The 20,001-nt window shown below is 51.9% G+C and overlaps 1 protein-coding gene across 2 annotated transcripts in view; it reads right to left on the bottom strand.

Moving 5' to 3' along the window:
* Window positions 1–20,001, bottom strand: part of LOC116950796 (unconventional myosin-IXb-like) — a 103,801-nt gene that overhangs the window by 30,271 nt on the left and 53,529 nt on the right. For both annotated transcript variants that reach the window (XM_076073067.1, XM_032968870.2), the window contains 15 exons: window positions 19,812–19,933; window positions 19,018–19,159; window positions 18,215–18,467; window positions 17,228–17,399; window positions 16,443–16,553; window positions 15,337–15,376; window positions 12,859–12,981; window positions 8,721–8,912; window positions 7,351–7,473; window positions 6,885–7,034; window positions 6,361–6,489; window positions 5,397–5,618; window positions 4,447–4,547; window positions 1,840–3,700; window positions 352–674 (listed from right to left, as the gene is read on the bottom strand). In XM_076073067.1, the coding sequence (XP_075929182.1) occupies window positions 352–674; window positions 1,840–3,700; window positions 4,447–4,547; window positions 5,397–5,618; window positions 6,361–6,489; window positions 6,885–7,034; window positions 7,351–7,473; window positions 8,721–8,912; window positions 12,859–12,981; window positions 15,337–15,376; window positions 16,443–16,553; window positions 17,228–17,399; window positions 18,215–18,467; window positions 19,018–19,159; window positions 19,812–19,933 (4,064 nt within the window). The remainder of the gene's footprint in view (window positions 1–351; window positions 675–1,839; window positions 3,701–4,446; window positions 4,548–5,396; window positions 5,619–6,360; window positions 6,490–6,884; window positions 7,035–7,350; window positions 7,474–8,720; window positions 8,913–12,858; window positions 12,982–15,336; window positions 15,377–16,442; window positions 16,554–17,227; window positions 17,400–18,214; window positions 18,468–19,017; window positions 19,160–19,811; window positions 19,934–20,001) is intronic.

Here is a 20,001-nt window from a genome sequence, read left to right as displayed (position 1 = left end):
CTGGTAAATTACATCCAGCATCATCGGCCAGAATAGTGAAACGATCCACCTGCTTCCGGTCTTAAATAGAACAAGATGACGCCATCATTGAGCCAATCAGGTAAGGACAGCAGAGGGAGGGGGGGGGGGGTTTATTGTAATTATATAACAATAGATTGATAATCACAGTTGATTTGCATGTGTTGGTACTTACGTGATCCAACCCAAAAATCTTGATCATGAATAATATTGGCAGCAAAAGTCTACTACGTGTTAAAACTATTGGGTCGAGTCGGGTGGTGGTGGTGGTGGTGGTGTTGCGACGGAACTCTCGAATCGCACTGGCATTGCATGGGGGCGCGAGGACAGCACCTGCCGGCCGAGCCGTGCATCCCGCCGCTGCCCGTCGACGCGCCCGGCCCGAAAGCCCTGAGCCTCTTCTCTCCCAGCGGCAGGTTGAAGTGCTGCAGCTGCAGCCCGGGAATGTGATGGGCTCGCCCCTCCGACTCGAGGTTCTCCTGCTTGATGACGATCATGCGGCGCAGGGCGTCCACCTCCTCCGCCGTCAACTTCGTTTGAACCGAGCGCCGAGACCACGGCACTCGCGATTCGGCCGCTTCCTTTGCCGCCGCCGCCGCCGCTGCTGGTGGCGACGATGGTGGTGGCGGCGACGGTGGTGGTGGGGTTGTCATCGTCTGTGGACGTGCAAAGTGAGAACGTTCGGAGGTTTTCATTTGTCACCCTCCCCAATAACGTTTTACACACCTCACGAGCTGCTATCAGCTATGGGTTTATCTCATGGGCCGTTAACTCTCCGCTGCTGGACTGATGGCCTCACCATGCAACAATCCACCTCGCTCCTGCACACGAGGTTGAACATCTTTTGCACCGTACGTAGCGAACCGTGCTAGTCGGAGGTGCTGGTGAAGGACAACAAACTGAACACAAAAAGCAGTTCTAAAGAAATGAGTTTTCAATCTAGATCAAAAAAGTGGTTTCTTAATATCGGAAGGAAAGCAATTCCAGACGGCCGCATATACACTCGCGCAGTGAACGCGAGTGTATGTGCATATACGCGCGCGACACACAACCTGGCCCGGTGGCTCAGCGGTAGGGCGAGCGGCTCACAAACGGAAGGTTGCGAGTTCAACTCCTGGTTGGAGGGGTTTGACTCGGCCCATCATACCCCCGGGGTGGGTGGGTCAATCAAATAAGTACCACTTTTTGGAAAAGTCAACAGCGGGTTGTCCTACGCGTAGAGCCACCCCCAGCCGTAGGGACGTCAAATTTTCGCCGCTGGCGTGAGCGCCGCCTTAAACACTCATTTGAGCGAGAAATTTATTTTGACAGTGTAATTTCTTGAATACTGCTTTTAGTGTTTAGTTTGTTGTCCTTCCCCCACACCTCCGATTAGCGCAGTTGGCGATGTACAGTGCAAAAGAAGTTGAACATACATACATACATATAAAAAAAACCTAAAAATGTAATACAGTTGGTTCTGCTATAATAGGAGAGTTGCGTTCGTGAATAACACTGCGTTATGGAAAATTCGCGTCATAATAATAACATAGGGTAAAGCACAGTCCGCAATAACACGTGAGATGCGTACACAGGCTGAACAAAGACTGAGGTGCGTGGGTAGCGTCTAGAAGCATCCAGCAGCATCCCGCTTTGTGCGACGCTACGACGAGGCAGCCGTACGACCGCTTATTCCTACCTCGGGTGAAGTAGTTGTGTGTTCACTTCACCGCGTTATATCCAATTCGCATCCGCGTCTTCCCTAACGTGTTCCTCTAATACATTCATCACCGCTTAATACATCCAATTCGCGTTATGAAAACCACACACACACACACACACCTCTCGGCTCCGATACGCGAGCGCAGCGTCCTCTGCCGACGCGCCGGCGCCGGGCTTGGCGGGCGGCGCGAACTTGGGGCGCCCCGTCCACCTCGCCCGCCGCTCGACGGACTCCGGCCGTCCCTTCGCCGCACCGCTCCGCCGCTCCGCCCGCCGTCCGCCGTCGCGGCCGTCGGCGGCTCCGCCGCCTTCCTCGGCGTCCGCGTCCATGCCGTCGCGGTCGTCGCCGTCGTCGTCCCGATCGTCGTCCTCATCCTCGTCGTCCTCCTCCTCCTCCTCCCCATCCCTCTTGTAGAGGTTCTGGGCGATCTCGCGCAGCAGCTCCCCGCAGTCGCCCTCGTCCAGCGTGTCGAGCAGGCGGTGGAGGTAGTCGTCCGGCAGCGACGAGGGGACGCGCGGCGTCTCGGCGGCCGGGGCCTGCACGTCCGGCGTCGCGGGCAGGGAGACGCGGCGGGCGGCCACCACGCGGCACGAGATGGAGACGCCCGTCGTGTCACGAGGCGAGAGCGAGACGTCTGTGGTCTCGCGGCAGGAGAACGAGTCGACCGGCGTTACGTTGGGCAAGAAGAGAGCGTCGTCCGCGGTCTCAAGGCGGGCGAGGGCGTCGTCCGCCGCATCGTCGGCGGATGCGATGACCTCCATTGCCTCTTGATGGGCGAGGGGGCCGTCGGTCGTCTTGCAGCGGGAGGCAGGACTGCCCGGTGCCTCGTGGTGGAAGACACAGCCATGTGGGTCCTCGCCGGGAGAGACGAGGACTTCCATCGTCGTCTCGGGATGGGAGCACGAACCGTCTGTTGTTCTGTTTGGAGATGCAGCACGATCCGCGGTTTCATGGAGACAGACAGGTTGGTCTTGTGTCTCCTTGGGGTAGACAGAACCGTCCAGTGTCTCAGGCACAAAGGCAGGTTGGTCTGGTGTCTCACTGGGACAGAGAGAAATGTCTTCTGTCTCGTTGGTGAAGACAAAATCATCCTCTGTCTTATCGGCAGGGACAACATTGTTAACCGTCTTGGTACGGGTGGCAATGTCATTAGGTTCCTTGTATGGGGAGACAGGTTTGTTCGTCGTCTCAGGAAGAGACACAAGTCCAGCTGCTGTCTCACGAGCTGTGACAGCATCGCTCATGCTTTCAAGAATGGAGACAAAGTTGTCCATCGTCTTGCAAAGAGAGACAGGGTTGTCCTCTGCCTCACCAGCCGAGACAGGATTGGGACACGTCTCATCCATCGAGACAGTGTCTACTGATGTGTCTCGTAGGAGGACACCATCATCATCATCATGGTCCTTGTCATCATCTCCATGTCGCCTGTACACAGTTTCATCTCCCTCGTTCAACACCACCCCCTTCGCCTGATCCTCGACGTCCTCCTCCTCCTTCATATTGTCAAGTTCATTCTCAACACCACGATGACGTTCACAACCATTCCCACCACCGACGCCATCCTCATCGCTAACAACAGCAGCAGCATCGGCGCCTCGCGACTCCTCTGCAAGCACGATGCCGTTGTCGCCCGTCACATTTCGCGCGACCACGAGACTCGTCCCGCTTTCTTCCTCCGCCACCGGTGGCCGCCGCCGCCGCTGCCGCCGGTCGCCGCCGTCGTCGTCCCGCGACGCCGCCTCGGCGGCCTCGCGCCCTCCGCCAATTCCGTCGGATTCCGCCGAGCCTCCCGATCCCGCGTCAAACCCCGCGGCGGCGCTCCCCGAACGCCGGTCACCGGGGTGGCGGCCTCCGGTCGAGAGGACGACTGCCGCCGGGTCGGGGTCAGTCGGCGGGCGCGAGTCGGCGGGGCTAGCGGGGCGAGCGGGGCACGGCGGGGCGGCAGACGGCCGCGCCTCTCGCGGTTGAAGCTCCCGAAATCTGAGTTGGGGGGACACCGCGGAGGAAGGAGTGTTATTTGGGGATATGACGATCAATTAATGGGTCTTTATTTTTCTCCGTGCCAATATAGACCCTCAATAAAGTGGGCATCGGTATGCGTTACAGCGGAATGGGAATGATTACAGGGAGCACGGAACAAGAGGAAATGAGACCTCAGCGGCTAACACCGACTGAGCAAAGTAAATTTCAAACGTGCGCAACAAATAGCATAAGAAAGGCAAGTAGATTTTATGGGATTTTATGGAAAGGTAACTTTGAGTAGATGTCATGCGTGGATGTAAAAGTTTTTAACGGTTGCTCAAGGCTACGGGGAAACTCTCCAAACTCATTCGGTGTAATCAGTAGCAATTTGTGGGTGTGAAAGGAACGCGGATTCTTAACAATAAAGAAGAAGGAATCACTGCCTTCGATAGGGAAGGGCAATGCAACAAGGAATTGAAGGAAGTCTTGGAAAGAAGCGACACAGACAAAGCATCAAGGATACTGAATCAGGTCACGTAGAGGAAGCTGCAATCATTAGTACAGGTGACTAGAATGAATGGTGACTAGAATAAATGGTGACCGGCTGCGAAAGGCCGGTGACGAAGGGAACACTCGGAGCTGAGCGTGGAAGAGGAAGAACCGCGCGCTCAAACATCACAAAACCACTCGACGGGGAGGGATAGAAGCCATCCCGGTGGAGAGGAGGACGACGACTCCGTACGTGCGGGGCAGTGGCCACTCACCGCGCGCGTGCCGTCTGCCCGCGCCAGCGTGCCTGCAGCCCGACCACGGCAGCTCGCATGCGTACAAAGCTGGCCCGGCTCCGCCGCGCTCTCCACCACACCTGGGCCGACAATCGCAGGCACAATCGCAAACACCGCGTGTGTAATCACGTACAACCCCCCCCCACCCGCTTCGACCTTGCCGATTATCTCGCGAGAAAACTAATTAACTTCAGAACTGCCTTTTGTGTTTAGTTTGTTGCCCTTCTCCCAGCGAAAGAAGTTCAACATAACGTACATACAGAGGCACAGAGGCAAGTGCTGTTAGCGAGCGCCTGCTAAGCCCAGCGCGGTTCACAAGGGGATGGTACACAATGGGTGGTATCACAAAGGGATCGTGCGGCCCACATTGCGTGTGGATAACCCTGCCTACCAAAAATCTCATGCGCATACACAATATAGTCTACCTAGGCAAGGCTCGGGACAGATTTAGACGCCACTTGCCACTGATGTTGTGCATCAGATCTGGGAATTGAAGTGCTGAGCTCGTATTGCAGTGCACAAATCATGCCACCACCATTGCCCACTTACGCACAATTACAAAGATCCCCCCGTATAGCCTTAACAGACTGTTGGGGCAAGTGCTGTTAGCAAGCACCTATGAAGGTCAGCACGGCAGGCACACGAGGGGGTGGGTGGCCAGCACCACGCCCGACCGCTTTTGTCTCCCCAGTGGCGATGTTTACACACCGCACCAGCTACTCATTTGAGGATGAGTCGACTGAGGTGAGGCCCAGGACCGGTTGAGATATTCGCCACTGTTATTGGTCGCGAGTGGGAATCGATCTCGGGTCGCCGGGTTCGTAGCGCCACGCACTAACCGTTGCACTACCACTTCGCACACACGGTCATACCCACACGCTCAAGTTCACGTGCGGCACACAGGTGTGCCCAGCCCCCCCCCCATTCACCTGCAGGATGAGAGTCGCGTGCCTCAGCTGGCCATACGCCACCCGCAATCGCCACCCGCGCCACGCGGCCTGAATATTCGTGGCGGCTTTCTCCGCCCCCTCCGGCCAGACCCGTTGCACCAACACGGTGCCCAAGTATCCAGAGGTTACTCCCTCCTCATCCCCCTCCGCACACAATGGGAGGCGGGATGGACCGCGCAGCCTCATCTTAGCCAGGCAGGCCTGTGGAGCAACGGGCGAAATTTAGAGAGTCACAATGAACATGAAGATGTCATCATCGAGGCCCTATGCTGTCGATGTCACCACGTAGCCGTTGCCTCCTTCATTCTATCTGATCAGTCATGCTATGGTGCTCTTGTCAGAAACACTGGCAGTGTGTGTAGCGTCTCATTGTGCAGGGCGTGGGGTGGAATGGCGGTCGGTGTAGGGAGACACAGGAGTGAGAGGAGAGAGAGGTGAGAGAGCATCACCGTAGCGAGGCCTTAGAAAAAGCAACCGGGGCCAAGGTGACGACGATGACGACGAGTACCAGGAGCAACTAGGGAAGTGAGGGCAGCAGTGATGAGTTCAATGGGCAGCAACAGTAGGACTGGGCCCTTGAACATTGAGTTCCGGGACAGCCTCCAACATCTACCCTTACAGTTTCCCACACCACCACTACCTGTTTGCCAGCCTGTAAGTGCAACTCAAATGCTCGACTTTGTAGCTTGCCCTCCCCTCCACCGGATAACTTAACGACTTATTTGAGGGCCTCTTTGTCAATCCACTGCCGGATGAATGCCTGCGTCAGACACGGGGGGTTGTTTGACCAAACTTCACAAAACTGGTTGGTTCGGGCGCCCTGGTGAAGGCTGGGAGGAGCCCAGAAGCGATTTCGACATCACTCGCCACCGACGTGGCAAGGAACGTAACTCGGAATACGCCGACCACAGCGCTACCGCTCCACCGCGCGTGAGGAGCTTGCCTGAAATATGATGGCGGCGGGCACGGCAGGATTGCCGTACTTGGAATCTCGGCGCTGCTGCCAGAAGTCGCGGCCGGATTCAACACAGCGGAGAAACCGGTGCTCGGAAAGCCAAGCTCGCACGGCGCGCTGACATGCGGACATGCAGACGCACACACGGACACACACAAAAGAAAAAAATGACAAAGATCCCCCACACACAGCCTTCAAAAGACTGTTAGGGAAAAAAGCTTTTAGAGAACACCTACGAAGGCCGACACGGCACACGAATGGGTGGGTGGCCAACACCACACTCAGCCGCCTTCGTCTCCCCAGCAGTGATGTTTACACATACCTACCTTCTGTACTGCGCGCAGGACAGACTTAAGAGAGAGTGGAGTCGCACCTGCAGGAGCAGGCTGGTGCCTCCAAATGTCGCCGAAAGGCTGCGCGCAGCTGAGGGTGCGATTTGACAGCGATCTGGTTTGCGTATCTACTTGCTGTACTGCGCGCAGGACAGACTTAAGAGAGAGTGGAAGGAGCACCTGCAGGAGCAGGCTGGCGTTCCTCTGCCGCTGGAAGGCTGCGCGGTCGCGCCGGCAGCGCAGGTGGCGCTGCAGGAGCACGACGCGTCGCGACACCTCGTCGTGCAGGCAGTCCTGCACGAATTGCCGAGCGCTCTCCTTGAGGAACACCTAAAGGGCGGCACGCGAAACAAAGACGAAGATTCCCCCTCGCGGCATCAGCAGACTGTCGGGGCAAGCGCCGTTATAGCGAGTGGCAACGACGAAGGCCGGCACCGCGCACGAGTGGGGTGGGTGGCCAGCACCACGCCCGGCCGCCTCGGTCATCCCAGCGGCGATGTTTACGACACACTGCACCGGGTGCTCATTCGTACACGTACATCGTTGGAACGGAATCGGATAAGAGAAACCGATGGCGTGCACGTACGTCATCGGACCGGGAAAGGGGTTAAGTGTCCCCGCCCGCGCCCGTGTGTGCGCGCCCCACCTTGGTGCGTCCGATCTGATAGTTGTTGGGATCCAGGCGGAGGCTTTGGAGCAGGGACCCCACGTCGGCCTGCCCGGGCTCCGCGTCTCGCGGCATCAGAACGCCGAACCGCTCCTTGAACTCCTGACAAGGGGACAACAGCGGCATCGGTGATGGACGCGGCCGAGAAGCCAAGTCCGGTGACACGTTTATCCCGACTTCCTGGAATCTTATCCTCGCGATGTGTGGTGCAGTTACAAACGAAACGTCATGTGACCAATTTTCTAAATTTGGTCTTCATAGTTGTTGTTCGACTTACTGGCGAGCGAGCCGAAACAATGAAGAGTTTGCGGGTTAAAAACTGGTACACGCATAGCTGTTAACCCACACGGTTTACCCGTGTTCTTGTACAGGGGAATTGAATGTTCAGGTCCATACGGCGTACAGCCATTTCAATACGGGCAAAACGAAAACATTGTCTATTTGTTTGTGCGTCTCCCTTGTGATGGGACTTTGTAGGATGAACGTTGAGATTTATAAGGGCATGGGGTGAACAATAAGGTCTAAATTGGTCTGTAATAATGTAGGGCACTGATGAGGGGTTGACAGGCATGTACACGTGACGAGTGAATTTGTTTGGCCGTGCCGGATGGTGGAGGGCTTTAATGACACAACTACTACCACCAAAGATAAATATATCCCGTATAGCCTTTAAACAGACTGTTGGGGCAAGTGCTGTTCGCGAGCAACTTTGAAAGCAGGCACGGCACACAAGGGGGTGGGAAGTCAACACCACGCCCGGCCGCCTCCGTCTCCGCAATGGCGATGTTTACACACCGCACCAGGTACTCATTTGAGGATGAGTCGACCTAGGGGAGGCCCGGGACCGGTTCAGATATTTGTGACTGTGATTGGCCGTGAGCGGGAACTGAACTCGTGTCGCTAGGTTCGTAGCACAATGTACTAGCCACGACACCACCACCGCCACTACTACCAACAACAACAACTGCCGATAACCACTAAGTGGCGATGACATTACCATGGCGCTTGTGCCATTGCTCGGTGATCTTTGAGGCAATGTGAAGTGTCGAAGGCCTGCTGGCAAGAGGTGACGGAACAGACCCAGGTGCCACGGGTTGACGGACTGAAATGACTGGACGATGCACCACCTGTCCTCCCCACTGTACCAACTTTTTGCGTTTTAACCACCCGGCACTCCGCTCGTTGTTGCGAGCGTCGCTCCTCCTCCCCTCCGCTGTTCCTGGAGGGCATCTGCCTCCAACTCCCCAGCAGCAGCAGCGTCCTTCACGAGCCTCCTCCACAGAGGCCGATCTTGACACCGCTTCCCACTCCACCCACCCACCCACCCGCCCGCAGGTGGGAGCCCTCACCTGGAAGGTGTACTTGGTGCTGTAGCCGGCGCGACGAATGCGCACAGTCTCCAGCATGCCCGTGTATCTCAGCTGCCGCAGCACGAGCTCCTCGTCGAAGCGCATGGGGTCCTTGCGGTCGTTGGAGCGGAGGCAGCGGATGAAGTAGGGCAGCGCCTGGTTCAGGGTGTCCAGCAGCTTGTTCAGGGAGGCCTGCTCGTCGTTTGAGAGGCACATCGCACACGCGCACACAAAGCCTTGACAGACCGTTGGGGCAAATGCTGTTAAGCGAGCACCTATGAAGGCCGGCACGGCACACGAGGGGGTGGGTGGCACACAACGAGCACCCGGCCGCCTTTGTCTTCCAAGTGGTGATGTTTGCACACCGTACTAGGTACTCGTTTGAGGCTGAATTGACCTAGGGGAGGCGCAGGACCGGTTCAAATAATTCTAGATTTGAAGCTTTCGTGACTGCAAGGATCCATACTCTTTGGTTCCATTCGGTAAAGTCACGTAGGTAAAAATAAAATAACAAAAATCACGACGTTTCGGCCACAATGCAAGTGGCCTTCATCAGGTGAAGGGACCGGACTGTCCAGAGGACAGCGTTGGAGTGAAGACAGCCAAGCCCAGGTCGCGTCCTTTAAGAGACGCTGACCTTCCTCAAAAGATGCCGCGACAACAAGGTAATACCCATCGCTTTCACACTCACATCTGTTGCTGTATCCTCACCGAATTCTAAACAGATTCTGTTTAAGGCCAGCCTATCTTTAATCTCAGAGAGGATAAGACTACTCCGTTTTGAACTCGATACTTTAGACAGGACTCTCCTACAAGCTCATTTAACGCTAACACAAAAAAGTCACCTTCTGATTGGAACCACGTAGACAACATGACTGCTTCTTCTGCCGATTCACTTTCAGTCAAATGTAAAGCTAACCTGATTTCTAAATTCAACCACCTATCGAAGAAGAACCCAGTCCCACATATAACAAAACTAGACGTTAACAAAATCGTAATTAATCAGAGTAGCACCCCGATTTCGGACGATCTGAAAACAGTACTGGCTAGAGGGCTAAATTTTGCTGTCACCCCGAAACATATTCCTGTAGATGATATCATCTCTCAGGTCGATGTGGCCCTTAAAGGCATAGAACACATCCAAGCAGACGTTGCGAGAGATGAAATAGCCACTATTCTTAAGAATGCTAAGAAACCCATTAGCAACATCAGCAAAAATGAATGCTCTGAACTCGCGAATTTAAAAAACAGAAGTGATATAGTCATCCTCTCAGCCGACAAAGGCAACGCTACTGTAATTATGGATAAAGATTCGTACAACAACAAAATCCAGAACCTACTCAACGATGGAAGTTAATCAAAAATAAAAAATGACCCTACTAATAGCCTAGCGATAAAAAACCAACAAGATCATCACAAGTTCGACCTCCCTAATCGAACCAAGTAAACGTCCCTCCTTAAAACCTTCTGCTGCAAGACCCCCTAGATTCTATGGTCTCCCCAAGATTCATAAAGAAGGCACTCCACTACGACCCATAGTATCCACGATCAACTCCCCTACCTATAAGCTAGCACGTTTTCTGTCAGATACCTTGCTACCTTTCACTGGCAAGACCTCCTCAGCAGTACTTAACTCAGCTCATTTGGTCTCTATGGTCAAAGGCGTTGTACTGTCCCCTGACGATATCCTTGTCAGCTTCGATGTGGTCTCCCTGTTCACTAAGGTTCTGGTACCTGATAACATTGAAATAATTGAAAATTGGTACAACATGGACTAGACCTCGATACACCTGCGCTGATTAGACACTGCCTCACCAATACCTACTTTACTTGGAATGGCACCTTCTACAAACAAAATGAGGGTACCCCCATGGGTTCTCCCTTATCACCAGTGGTAGCCAATGTTTTCATGGAGAAATTTGAATCAGACGCCATCCAGACCTTCCCTTTGGAAGAGATATGTGGATGATACTTTCGTCATTTGGCCACATGGCCTCCCAGCTTTGAACCTTTTCCTACACCACATCAATTCTAGACATCCACGAGGCAATTCAGATTTACAAACACAGACACAATTTTAACCGAGAGGATGGTTTCAAATTAAGTAATCATTGGAAAGATGTTCTAAATAAAACCAAACATTAAACTCATTTTCAATGTTACAGTATATTTTTTCAAGTAGTGGTATCCCAAACTTTCACAGCAGCTTATTTCCCTTCACACCAACATTATGTAAACTCCCCCCACCCCACCGTGCCGGTCCAATACATCATTTAATGCTAATTCCTTTGTCAAGGCGTTTTTTGTTTTCTTCCCACACAGCTTAAAGGACGCGACCTGGGCTTGGCTGTCTTCACTCCAACGCTGTCCTCTGGACAGTCCGGTCCCTTCACCTGATGAAGGCCACTTGTGTTGTGGCCAAAACGTCGTGATTTTTGTTATTTCATTTTTACCTACGTGACTTTACCGAATAGAACCAAAGAGTACGGTTAAAATAATCGTCACTGGTGTTGGCCCTGAATGGGACTCGGAACTCGGGTCCTCGGGTTCGTACCGCAGCGCACTAACCGCTACACTACCACTGCCCCACATGCTTGCAAGCATGTGGGGCAGTGGTAGTGTAGCAGAGGACACATGATGGACACATGATGCAGCCCCGCCACTCTCCCCGCCATCACCCACCCACCCCCCCGTGACCCCACGTTTAAGTATTTTGCGGACTTGTAGGGGCGACGTGGTGCGATCGAGCAGATGTGCTAGCCAGCATGGCAGCACGGAAGGTGAAGTGGCCAGCAGCACCACACCCCGGTTTGTAAAACCGAGCCTACCTACGTGACTTTACCAAAAGAACCAAAGAGTATGGATCCCTGCAGTCACGAAAGCTTCAAATAAAGATTGACCTTAAAGCAAATTGTTTGGCGATACTGCTCTGTTGGCACCAGTGATGCATGGGCGTGAAGTGTAATAAAACATTTTAAAACGTCAACGCAATTATCAATAACACTGTGGCCTTAAAATGAACAATGTAAAATGGGCGATGGATATGAAGAAAGGCCACCGACTGAAATTTCGTCTGTTATATGTTCAATATATTATGTTTTATATTTTACAAGTTTTATGTTTTTCATTTTAAGGCCACAGTGCTATTGAAGAATGTGTTGAGGTTTTTGAGTCAACTTGGGAGAGTTCCAGGAAAGGTTCTGAAAATTTGACTGGCAATGATGTTGGCCTCGGGTCACTAACCAATGTGTCACCACTCCCCAAAAGTGAACAACAACAACAACAGCGGCCAATCGCCACTAAGTGGCAGTGACGTCACCACAGTGCTTGTGCGACGCTAGGTGTACTTTGAGGTTACGTAAAGTAAAAAACACAAAATACATCCACACACACGTCGATTACATTTTAATGATCACTATTGAGTAACAAACAAATGGAAGAGGTGAAATTTGGCACACATTTAGTTAAATCCATGGTGATAACCAGAGAATTCCATAATCACATTTTTTTTTGTATTTTGTTCATCAAAAAAATCCATCCCTTGACATTTTGAAGAGAAAATATTGAAACTTGTTTTGTTTAACATAGGTCTACAGAGAAGATTACTACCTGTTGATTTTTTAACGGCGCTGAATCCAGAAACAAAATCAAGATTTCAAAATGCAAAATTAAAAAAATTTGAGCACTGTAACATTTCCGGACAAAATTATTATTCAGTTTTTTTTTAGCGAGGCCTTGTAGTTTTTTTTTTCATTTTTCTTTATTTTTCTTTTAATCTGGTGGCTACAAACACAATTAACCGATTCAGTGACCCGATAAGTGATGTGTTTACCTTTCCTATTCTTTGCACGCATGTCGCGTTTTCGTATCGTTTGTTGAAACAGCGGAAATATCACCTGACCCGATGTGTCTTTCCTCTTATCGGCCGCTTTTAACAGGGCTGAATGGGTAAAAATCCACAAAAAACTCGAGAATAACAAAGGCTCCACGCCAAGTCGCATCGGAAACCAGACCTACTCTGTTCAAATGTGTTTTAACGTTCTGACCCGCCCCAACCGGACATCAGTGAAAAAAAAGCTTCACAGCTCATCGGATTCCTCCAGTATGAATAAATAAGTACCCCAATTCTGATTCTGACCTGGAACTGAGCGGAGATGCTGGGAGGTCTCTTCTTGGGGTGAGGCTGAAGGAGGGCGTGAGCCGGGCGCTCGTGCTGGGAGAGCCGCACCACGTGCTGCAGCGAGCGTATGTCCACCAGATGCTGCACACGCACACAGCATCATCATCATCGTCGTCGTCGTCATCATCGCCGCCGCCGCCGCCATCGGCGGCAGCACCAGCATCGGCATCGGCATGACCATAATCGTGCTGATGCAAACATTTTTTTATATGGTCGCACTCGATACACACCGCGGAACTTTGCTGTCGTCGTCAAGGAGCGTAAAACATCACACAAAACTCCGGTCATCGTCGCAGCAGCGGCTTTTGGCTAACCATCGAACAAAGACTGTTACCCCATCACGTGCTTTCAGATGCGCTTTTGCGGCCGTCTGGAATCGTCTTCCTTCCAATATTAAGAAACCACTTTTTTTTATCTAGATTGAAAACTCATTTCTTTAGAACTGCTTTTTGTGTTCAGTTTGTTGTCCTTCACCAGCACCTCCGACTAGTACGGTTCGCTACGTACGGTGCAAAAGATGCTCAACATACATATCTATATATATGAAAGGGAAATTTGTGAATGTGTGTCTGTTTAAAATGTTTAACATACTTCCCGACATGCAACAAACTTGAAATTTGGCATGTGGGTAGCTTCCAGACTGTACACAATGCAAAAAGTATAAAAAATGACTTTTGTATTTTGGGGGGGGGGGGGAAATGACCATAACGTGTATGGCGTCAACCCGCATACAGGACTGGCGAGAATCGATATCTGGTGAGCGTTTGTGGTATCGATTAAACGGGAATAGGCCGATTCTAAAGAAATATACAACCTTCGATTCCGTTGCGCGATTTAAAGAATCGAATTTTGGCGCGCGAGTGTAAGTTTTTTTACACCACGCGTTGGGTTTTATTTTAATTTTAATTAATGAGGTAATGATCAAAGTTCTCTTTTCATTTGTATATGTTATGTTTTTAAGTTTTGAGACGTTTTTAAATATATTTTTCCCCCGGGCAACGCCGGGTACTTCCCGCTAGTATACAATAAAATCATCAGCAACACTGCCAGTAGCAGCAGCCGAAGCAGTAGCATCAGATATATAAAAATCAGAAATCCATCGCCGTCAAAGCTCGCCATCTAGCGGGAAACATTGGAATGTTCTGAGTTTCCTACCCACCCCTAATGGACATCTGAATCATTTGGCGAGACCCCGGGGTCCCGCATAAATCAGGTCAATAATAATAATTATTTTTCAGTCCGCCCCACTCGTGATCCCGACATCAACGCGCCGCCCGCCCAGACTCACGCCGCCAGCAGCAGCAGCAGGCGGCGATCACCACGATGGGCGCCACCCCACCGGTCAAACGCAAGCCCCGGGGGGCGTCCGCCCGCAGTCGCCCTCCGGTCAGCCGTCGACCCTCAGCTTCTTTGCCAAGGCGAGCCCCACCGCCAACCCCCCAGGCAGTGAATTTAACGTGCTTGTGTAATTTTTCAACTTTTTACGAAACTTAAGTGTCCCCGAGTAGCTCTCGACGAGGCCAATCGATTGACCACTAGAGTTTTATTTTTTATTTAAAGCTTTCGTGACTGCAGTAATTCATATTCTTAGTTCTTTCGGTAAAGTCACGTTATATATTTTATTGTTTCCCTTCACTAGAGTTTTGTTGTTGTCGGTAAGGCAACAAGACTCGTGTCGCTACGCGGGTTTGTCCTACCCCGGGGCAGCGATGGGACCCCGGGGTCCCGCCAATTGCTTCATCTGTGAAAACGAGCTTCAAAACTCATTGGATTCTTCCAGTAGAAAGATTCCGATTGTGGAAGTCGCAACTAGGAACCCTATTCGTTTGAAATTAGATGCAGGAACGGTCATGGAGATTCATGTGCATTCTTCGACAGCTCGGGTACAATCTGATATAATTCCATTAAACTTAATGCAGAAGCATGCATTCATATTTAAATAAAATGGGATTGTTTGCCCATCTTAAGCAGCGTCCATAGATTACCGTCAATGTCATTGGAGATTGCAGGAATTACTAATATGATTTTATGGGATTCTTTGAAAGGCTAGGAATCATCCACATAATCCACGTCCAATCCCCATGCTGATTTCCCGAGTCTCCATTCAAATGAATGGGCCTGTCATGGCGATTGCCAAACCACTAGATGGCACACGAGACCAACTCGAGTTTCAATCACATTAACGAAGATTTCATCGTGAGAATAATCAATGCTGCAATTATGTATGTACGTATGTTGGACTTCTTTCGCACCGTACGTAGCCAACCGTGCTAATCGGAGGTGCTTTGACCTGAATACAATCACTGCAGCAACCACCCAGAACTAACCAAAATGATCATAATCATCATCACCACCACTATCATCACCTTCATCAATGTCATCACCGCCGCTACAGCCATGAAAAGTAATGTATATGAGGTCGAGGATTGACCGTACCTTTGGTAAGTTGATTTTGGGCTTGGAATTATTCTTACGGCTGAAATAAAATGAGACAAAAAACATCAACAATGCCACAACCACCACCATCATCACAACCAACCATCACCATTATAATGACCATCGTCCACAACCCCATCATCAACGTGACTGGCTTCCAATATATGTACTATATATGTACGTCCCTTTGTCACTCCACTGCTGGAAGACGGCCTTCCCACACCATACGGATGCTGAGAGTTATTTCACCAATCTTGACCGCACTGGTCAGTGTGGATTGGCAAAGGCGGGAAGCAAAGTTGCGGGAGCATAGAAGTTCAGTACAACAAAGGATTTTTGTGCACTAACCTTTCCTGAACAAACCATAGTCTCCGGTGGCATACGACGACCTGTTGGGGCACGGTGGCAACGCCCCCAAGCACTAGCCAGATTCAAACACCTGCTTTAGCTTCCGGGCTCTCGTGAGACTGGGGGCATTCTGTGCGATTTGGTGCCACGCACAAAGACAAAGATCCCCCGTATAGCCATAACAGACTGTAGGGGCAAGTTATTTCAGCGAGCACCTACGAAGGCTGGAACGGTACACGAGGAGGTGGCTTGCCAGCACCACGCCCGACCGCCTTTGTCTCCCCAGTGGCGATGCTTACACACCGCACCAAGTATTCATTTGAGGCCAAGTCAACCTAGGGGAGACCCGGGAATGGTGCAGATGCCGTAAGCGGGAATCGAACCCGGGTTGCCGGGTTTATAGCGCAGCGCGCTAACCGCTACACTACCACTCCCACGCACACACAGCATTGTGTATCGTTGCGGTGACTGATGGGGGGCCCGGCCTCTACCCCTGCCCGCCCCCCCCTGTTAAAGGCTCAGCCCCCACAGCTAAATTCAAACTGTCCAGTCCAAAAATATGGGTACAATGTTCTAACGCCATCAAAAATAATTGAATTTTATATAGCGTCATTCATGCGAATTGCGTCCCACAAACGCCGTGCATTATTTGTGTAAGGGTTCAATCCTACTTATAGAAACTAACAACCAAATATAAACCCTCATAACATTTAAATGAATAAACAATCGTGTTTTCGAGAAGGCGATTGGGAACTGACCAGAACATACTGTTGGTGCGCTCCCGCAGCCTCGTGGAGGCCGCGCAGGCAAAGATGTCATCTCGCGACACATCCCATGAGCCTCGACGGCGCATCCCGCACCCGCCATCCCTGGGGTCACAGGTCACAGTTTTTATGTTGAACTTCTTTCGCACCGTACGTAGCCAACCGTGCTCATCCGCGGTGCGGGGGAAGGACAACACGGCATAAGTTGCAAACAAAATGGGACAAAAAAAAATGACGTCCGGCGATGGTTTACCGTCCAATGTGCATGTCTTTGGGAGTATTTAATTAGCAGGATGGAGAGCCAACCGGTAGTAGTCAGGGCCAAATGTGTTTGGCAGATTGCCATCTTTGCCCTGGTTTGGGTTTTCAAATTTTTGGCAACCCCATTTAGGTCACTTTGGTTCCGATTCCAGTTTTGTTGAAATTTGGTAATTTTGACGACAGTGACTCCCCGTTATAAATGGACCGATTTTCAAGCAAGTGCTGTTAGTGAGCACCTATCAATGCCTTCATAGCACAGGAGTGGTGTGACCAGCACCATGTCCAGTCACCTTTGTCTCCCCATTGAAGATGTTTACACACCGCACCAGGTACTCATTTAAAGACGGTCACTGCATCTCGCGCTTTTAGACGTGCGATTCTGCGGCCGTCTGGAATGCTCTTCCTTCCGATTTGAGGAAGGCACCGGAGCTGTGCACTTTTAAATCTCGACTGAAAACTTATTTTCATAAGAACTGCTTTTTGTGTTCATCTTGGAGGGAGTATTCACGACTCTGTACCAGGGGAGGGAGGAACTGAGCGGCGCTCCTGCGTGGGAGCTGTCGGCCACGCGCTCCTGCGAGCACCGACGCAGGATCTGGAGGCTCCTCTGGTGCACGGGGTGCATGAGAAAGCTGCTGGACGCTCGCGGGCAGAAGACGGGCGACAGAGGCCCCCCGTCGATGCCGATGCCTATCACGCACACACACGCACACACACAATTACTTTCCCTCGCTTTCCATTGCATGCCTGCGGTCGTCCATAACAGACCGTACAACGTATATAACGAAGCAATGACCGATCCGCAAAAACGAAGGAGACATCACGGCGATGATGCACTCCGCTGCTCCTGACGCGTCTATCTGGGCTTGACCACCTGAATGTGAAATTGTAGTCGTTGCTCTGCATCTACATCAGCCGTACGAAAGATGACATTTTTCCTTGCTCACCCAAACTACTCTTCCCCCTCGCTTCGCCATCGTGAACACCGTCATCCCTTACCCATTCATCACGCTCGCTCATCATTAACCACTCATTGTCACTTTCATCCATCGTTTATTTCATGCATCATCATTCTCATGTACTACCATCCTTCTCATCAACTCATCTCATCAAACGTTTGCTGTACAAATCGCCAATTCTTTGTTCAGTGCCTTCGTCAAGGCACTGTATAACCACGCTCGATCACCTTCGTCTCCCCAGTGGCGATATTTACACACCACACCAGGCACTCTAAAATCAGAATCTTTATTGAGAGACTGGCGGAATCCGATGAGCTGTGAAGCTCTTTTTCACAGATGTCCAAGTATCAGTCGGGTCACTCAGTTGAGGATGAGTCGATCTAGGTGAGGCTCAGGACCGGGTTCAGATATTCGTCACCGACGTTGTTTCATGAGCGGTGAATTGAACTAGAGTCGCCGGGTTCGCAGTGCATCATGCTAGTCACTGCACTACCCCTCCACCCCCCCCCCCCCAAGCACACACACCACACACGCACGTCCACTCACCGCGGTGATCGCGGGCTCCGTCGCCCGATAACGCGGCGGCGGTGACGGCGGCAACAACCGACCTGGCCCCGGCCCTGCGAGTGGCCCCGGCCTGGAACGCCCGCACGGAGCGCAGCAGTGCACGCAGCACGGCCCAGCGCAGCAGCGCCACGGGGTGGAGGCTCACGAGGGCACGCACCAGCACGCTGCTGCTGCCGCGCAGCAGGGCGATGGCGTCTGCGCGCATGTGGTCCGTGTTCTTCTCACGGAAATCCTGGGGAGAAGACGACGCTTTTGTCCGGTTCGTCCGTTCGTTTGTTTGTTGGTGACGCAGTCGAGACCAGATGCCGCCCTGGTAAGTACCGCTGGAGAATTATTCTTGGAAATATTTGTTAAAATGTTTTGTTTTTTTTCACCAAGGAAAGCCTCACCGAGTCTCAGGGAGGTTCCTGCAAAGTTTCCACAGTACGGGGGTGGGGGGGGGGGTGACGATTGCCATGTGTTTCGCTATTACAGTCATTTGTGAGCACAATTTGAACCATGACGTCGCCGCCACCGCCAGATATCGCGGGGGATCTTCAACATCCAGTGTGAAGCAGACGGATTAACTGTGTAACACGTGCCAACTGCGTGGCTGATTGTGCAAGTACGAGTATGGCTGGATGGGTGGGTGGGTGGTTGGGAGATTCGGTGACTCGTGCACAGAGACACCTGTTGCATTATAGGCACGATGCCAACGTAAGCTGCCGCTGCTGCTGTTTTTGTCGTTGTTGATGGCGATGGCAATGAATCCCACACGTGCTCGTGCACCGGTTATAGCTGACCTTGATCTGGTACTTCACACGGCCGGCAAAGTGTCTGATGATGAACGCCGCCTCCATCACGGCCGGAATCTCGAAGAACTCGCTCCGCTCGTGCTGGTGCCGGAACTTCCGGAGCAGGGTTCCACTGTTTGCTTGCGGGAAGCTGGGACAATAAAGAGAACGGTCCAACCCCCCCACCCATTTAGCCAGGCAGACGTGCCAGGCGCAGCTGCTGTTAGCGAGCACCGGATTCACTGATTCAAGCCGGTGTGAGATAGCATTTTGACCCCATGGAATTTGAAAACCTGGGATAGAAATACTACGTATATATAATTTATTTGAAGCCCGGGGTACAAATTATATCATAGCAATACGACTCCCCCCCCACCCCCCCCTGGGAGAATTAACCCCTGGGGTCACAATATGTTATGTATATATTATATGAACCCAAAATCTCACCCAGGCTCCATGTCTAATTGATACAGTTCTATCGGTATGACATTATATAAGCAGAATCATTTTCTTAGCATCGTCAATGCACTGCTGATCGAAGGCCTCCCCATGCCGCGTCAGTCATGGGGGTTTGCTGGAGCATCCTTCACCACACGGGTCAGTGCAGGCTTTTGAAGGGTCTAGGCCGAGGACTGCTTCCGACATCACTCACCACCGATGTTAGCCATTTGCGATCGCGGGGATCGCCGAATACAACAAAGGACGTGTAGAACAGTTGCTGCGACTACTGCCTCTGCTGCTGCTGCTGCCGCGAGAATGATTTTCACAGATGAATAAAGCAACACATTTAAAACCAGACTTACTTGCACTCTTCATCCAGCAGGTGGAAGAGACCGGTGGGCTTCCTGCTCACGAGCTGGATACAGCCGAGGTTGTCGACGTAGTCGATGTTGTGCCAGACGATGCCTTCGCTCGCGTACTCCTCCTGGGATGGAGGGGACGCGGGAAAGCGGCGAGGGATGCGGTGGTTCGAGAGAGGTCGACTCGCAATCG

Source organism: Petromyzon marinus, chromosome 40 (genome assembly GCF_048934315.1).
Source record: "Petromyzon marinus isolate PM22_M1 ecotype Great Lakes invasive population chromosome 40, UKy_Petmar_22M1.pri1.0, whole genome shotgun sequence".
In the NCBI taxonomy this organism is placed as follows: Eukaryota; Metazoa; Chordata; class Hyperoartia; order Petromyzontiformes; family Petromyzontidae; genus Petromyzon; species Petromyzon marinus.
Note: the sequence above shows the minus strand (reverse complement) of the source record. Positions and strands in the feature narration are given on the sequence as shown.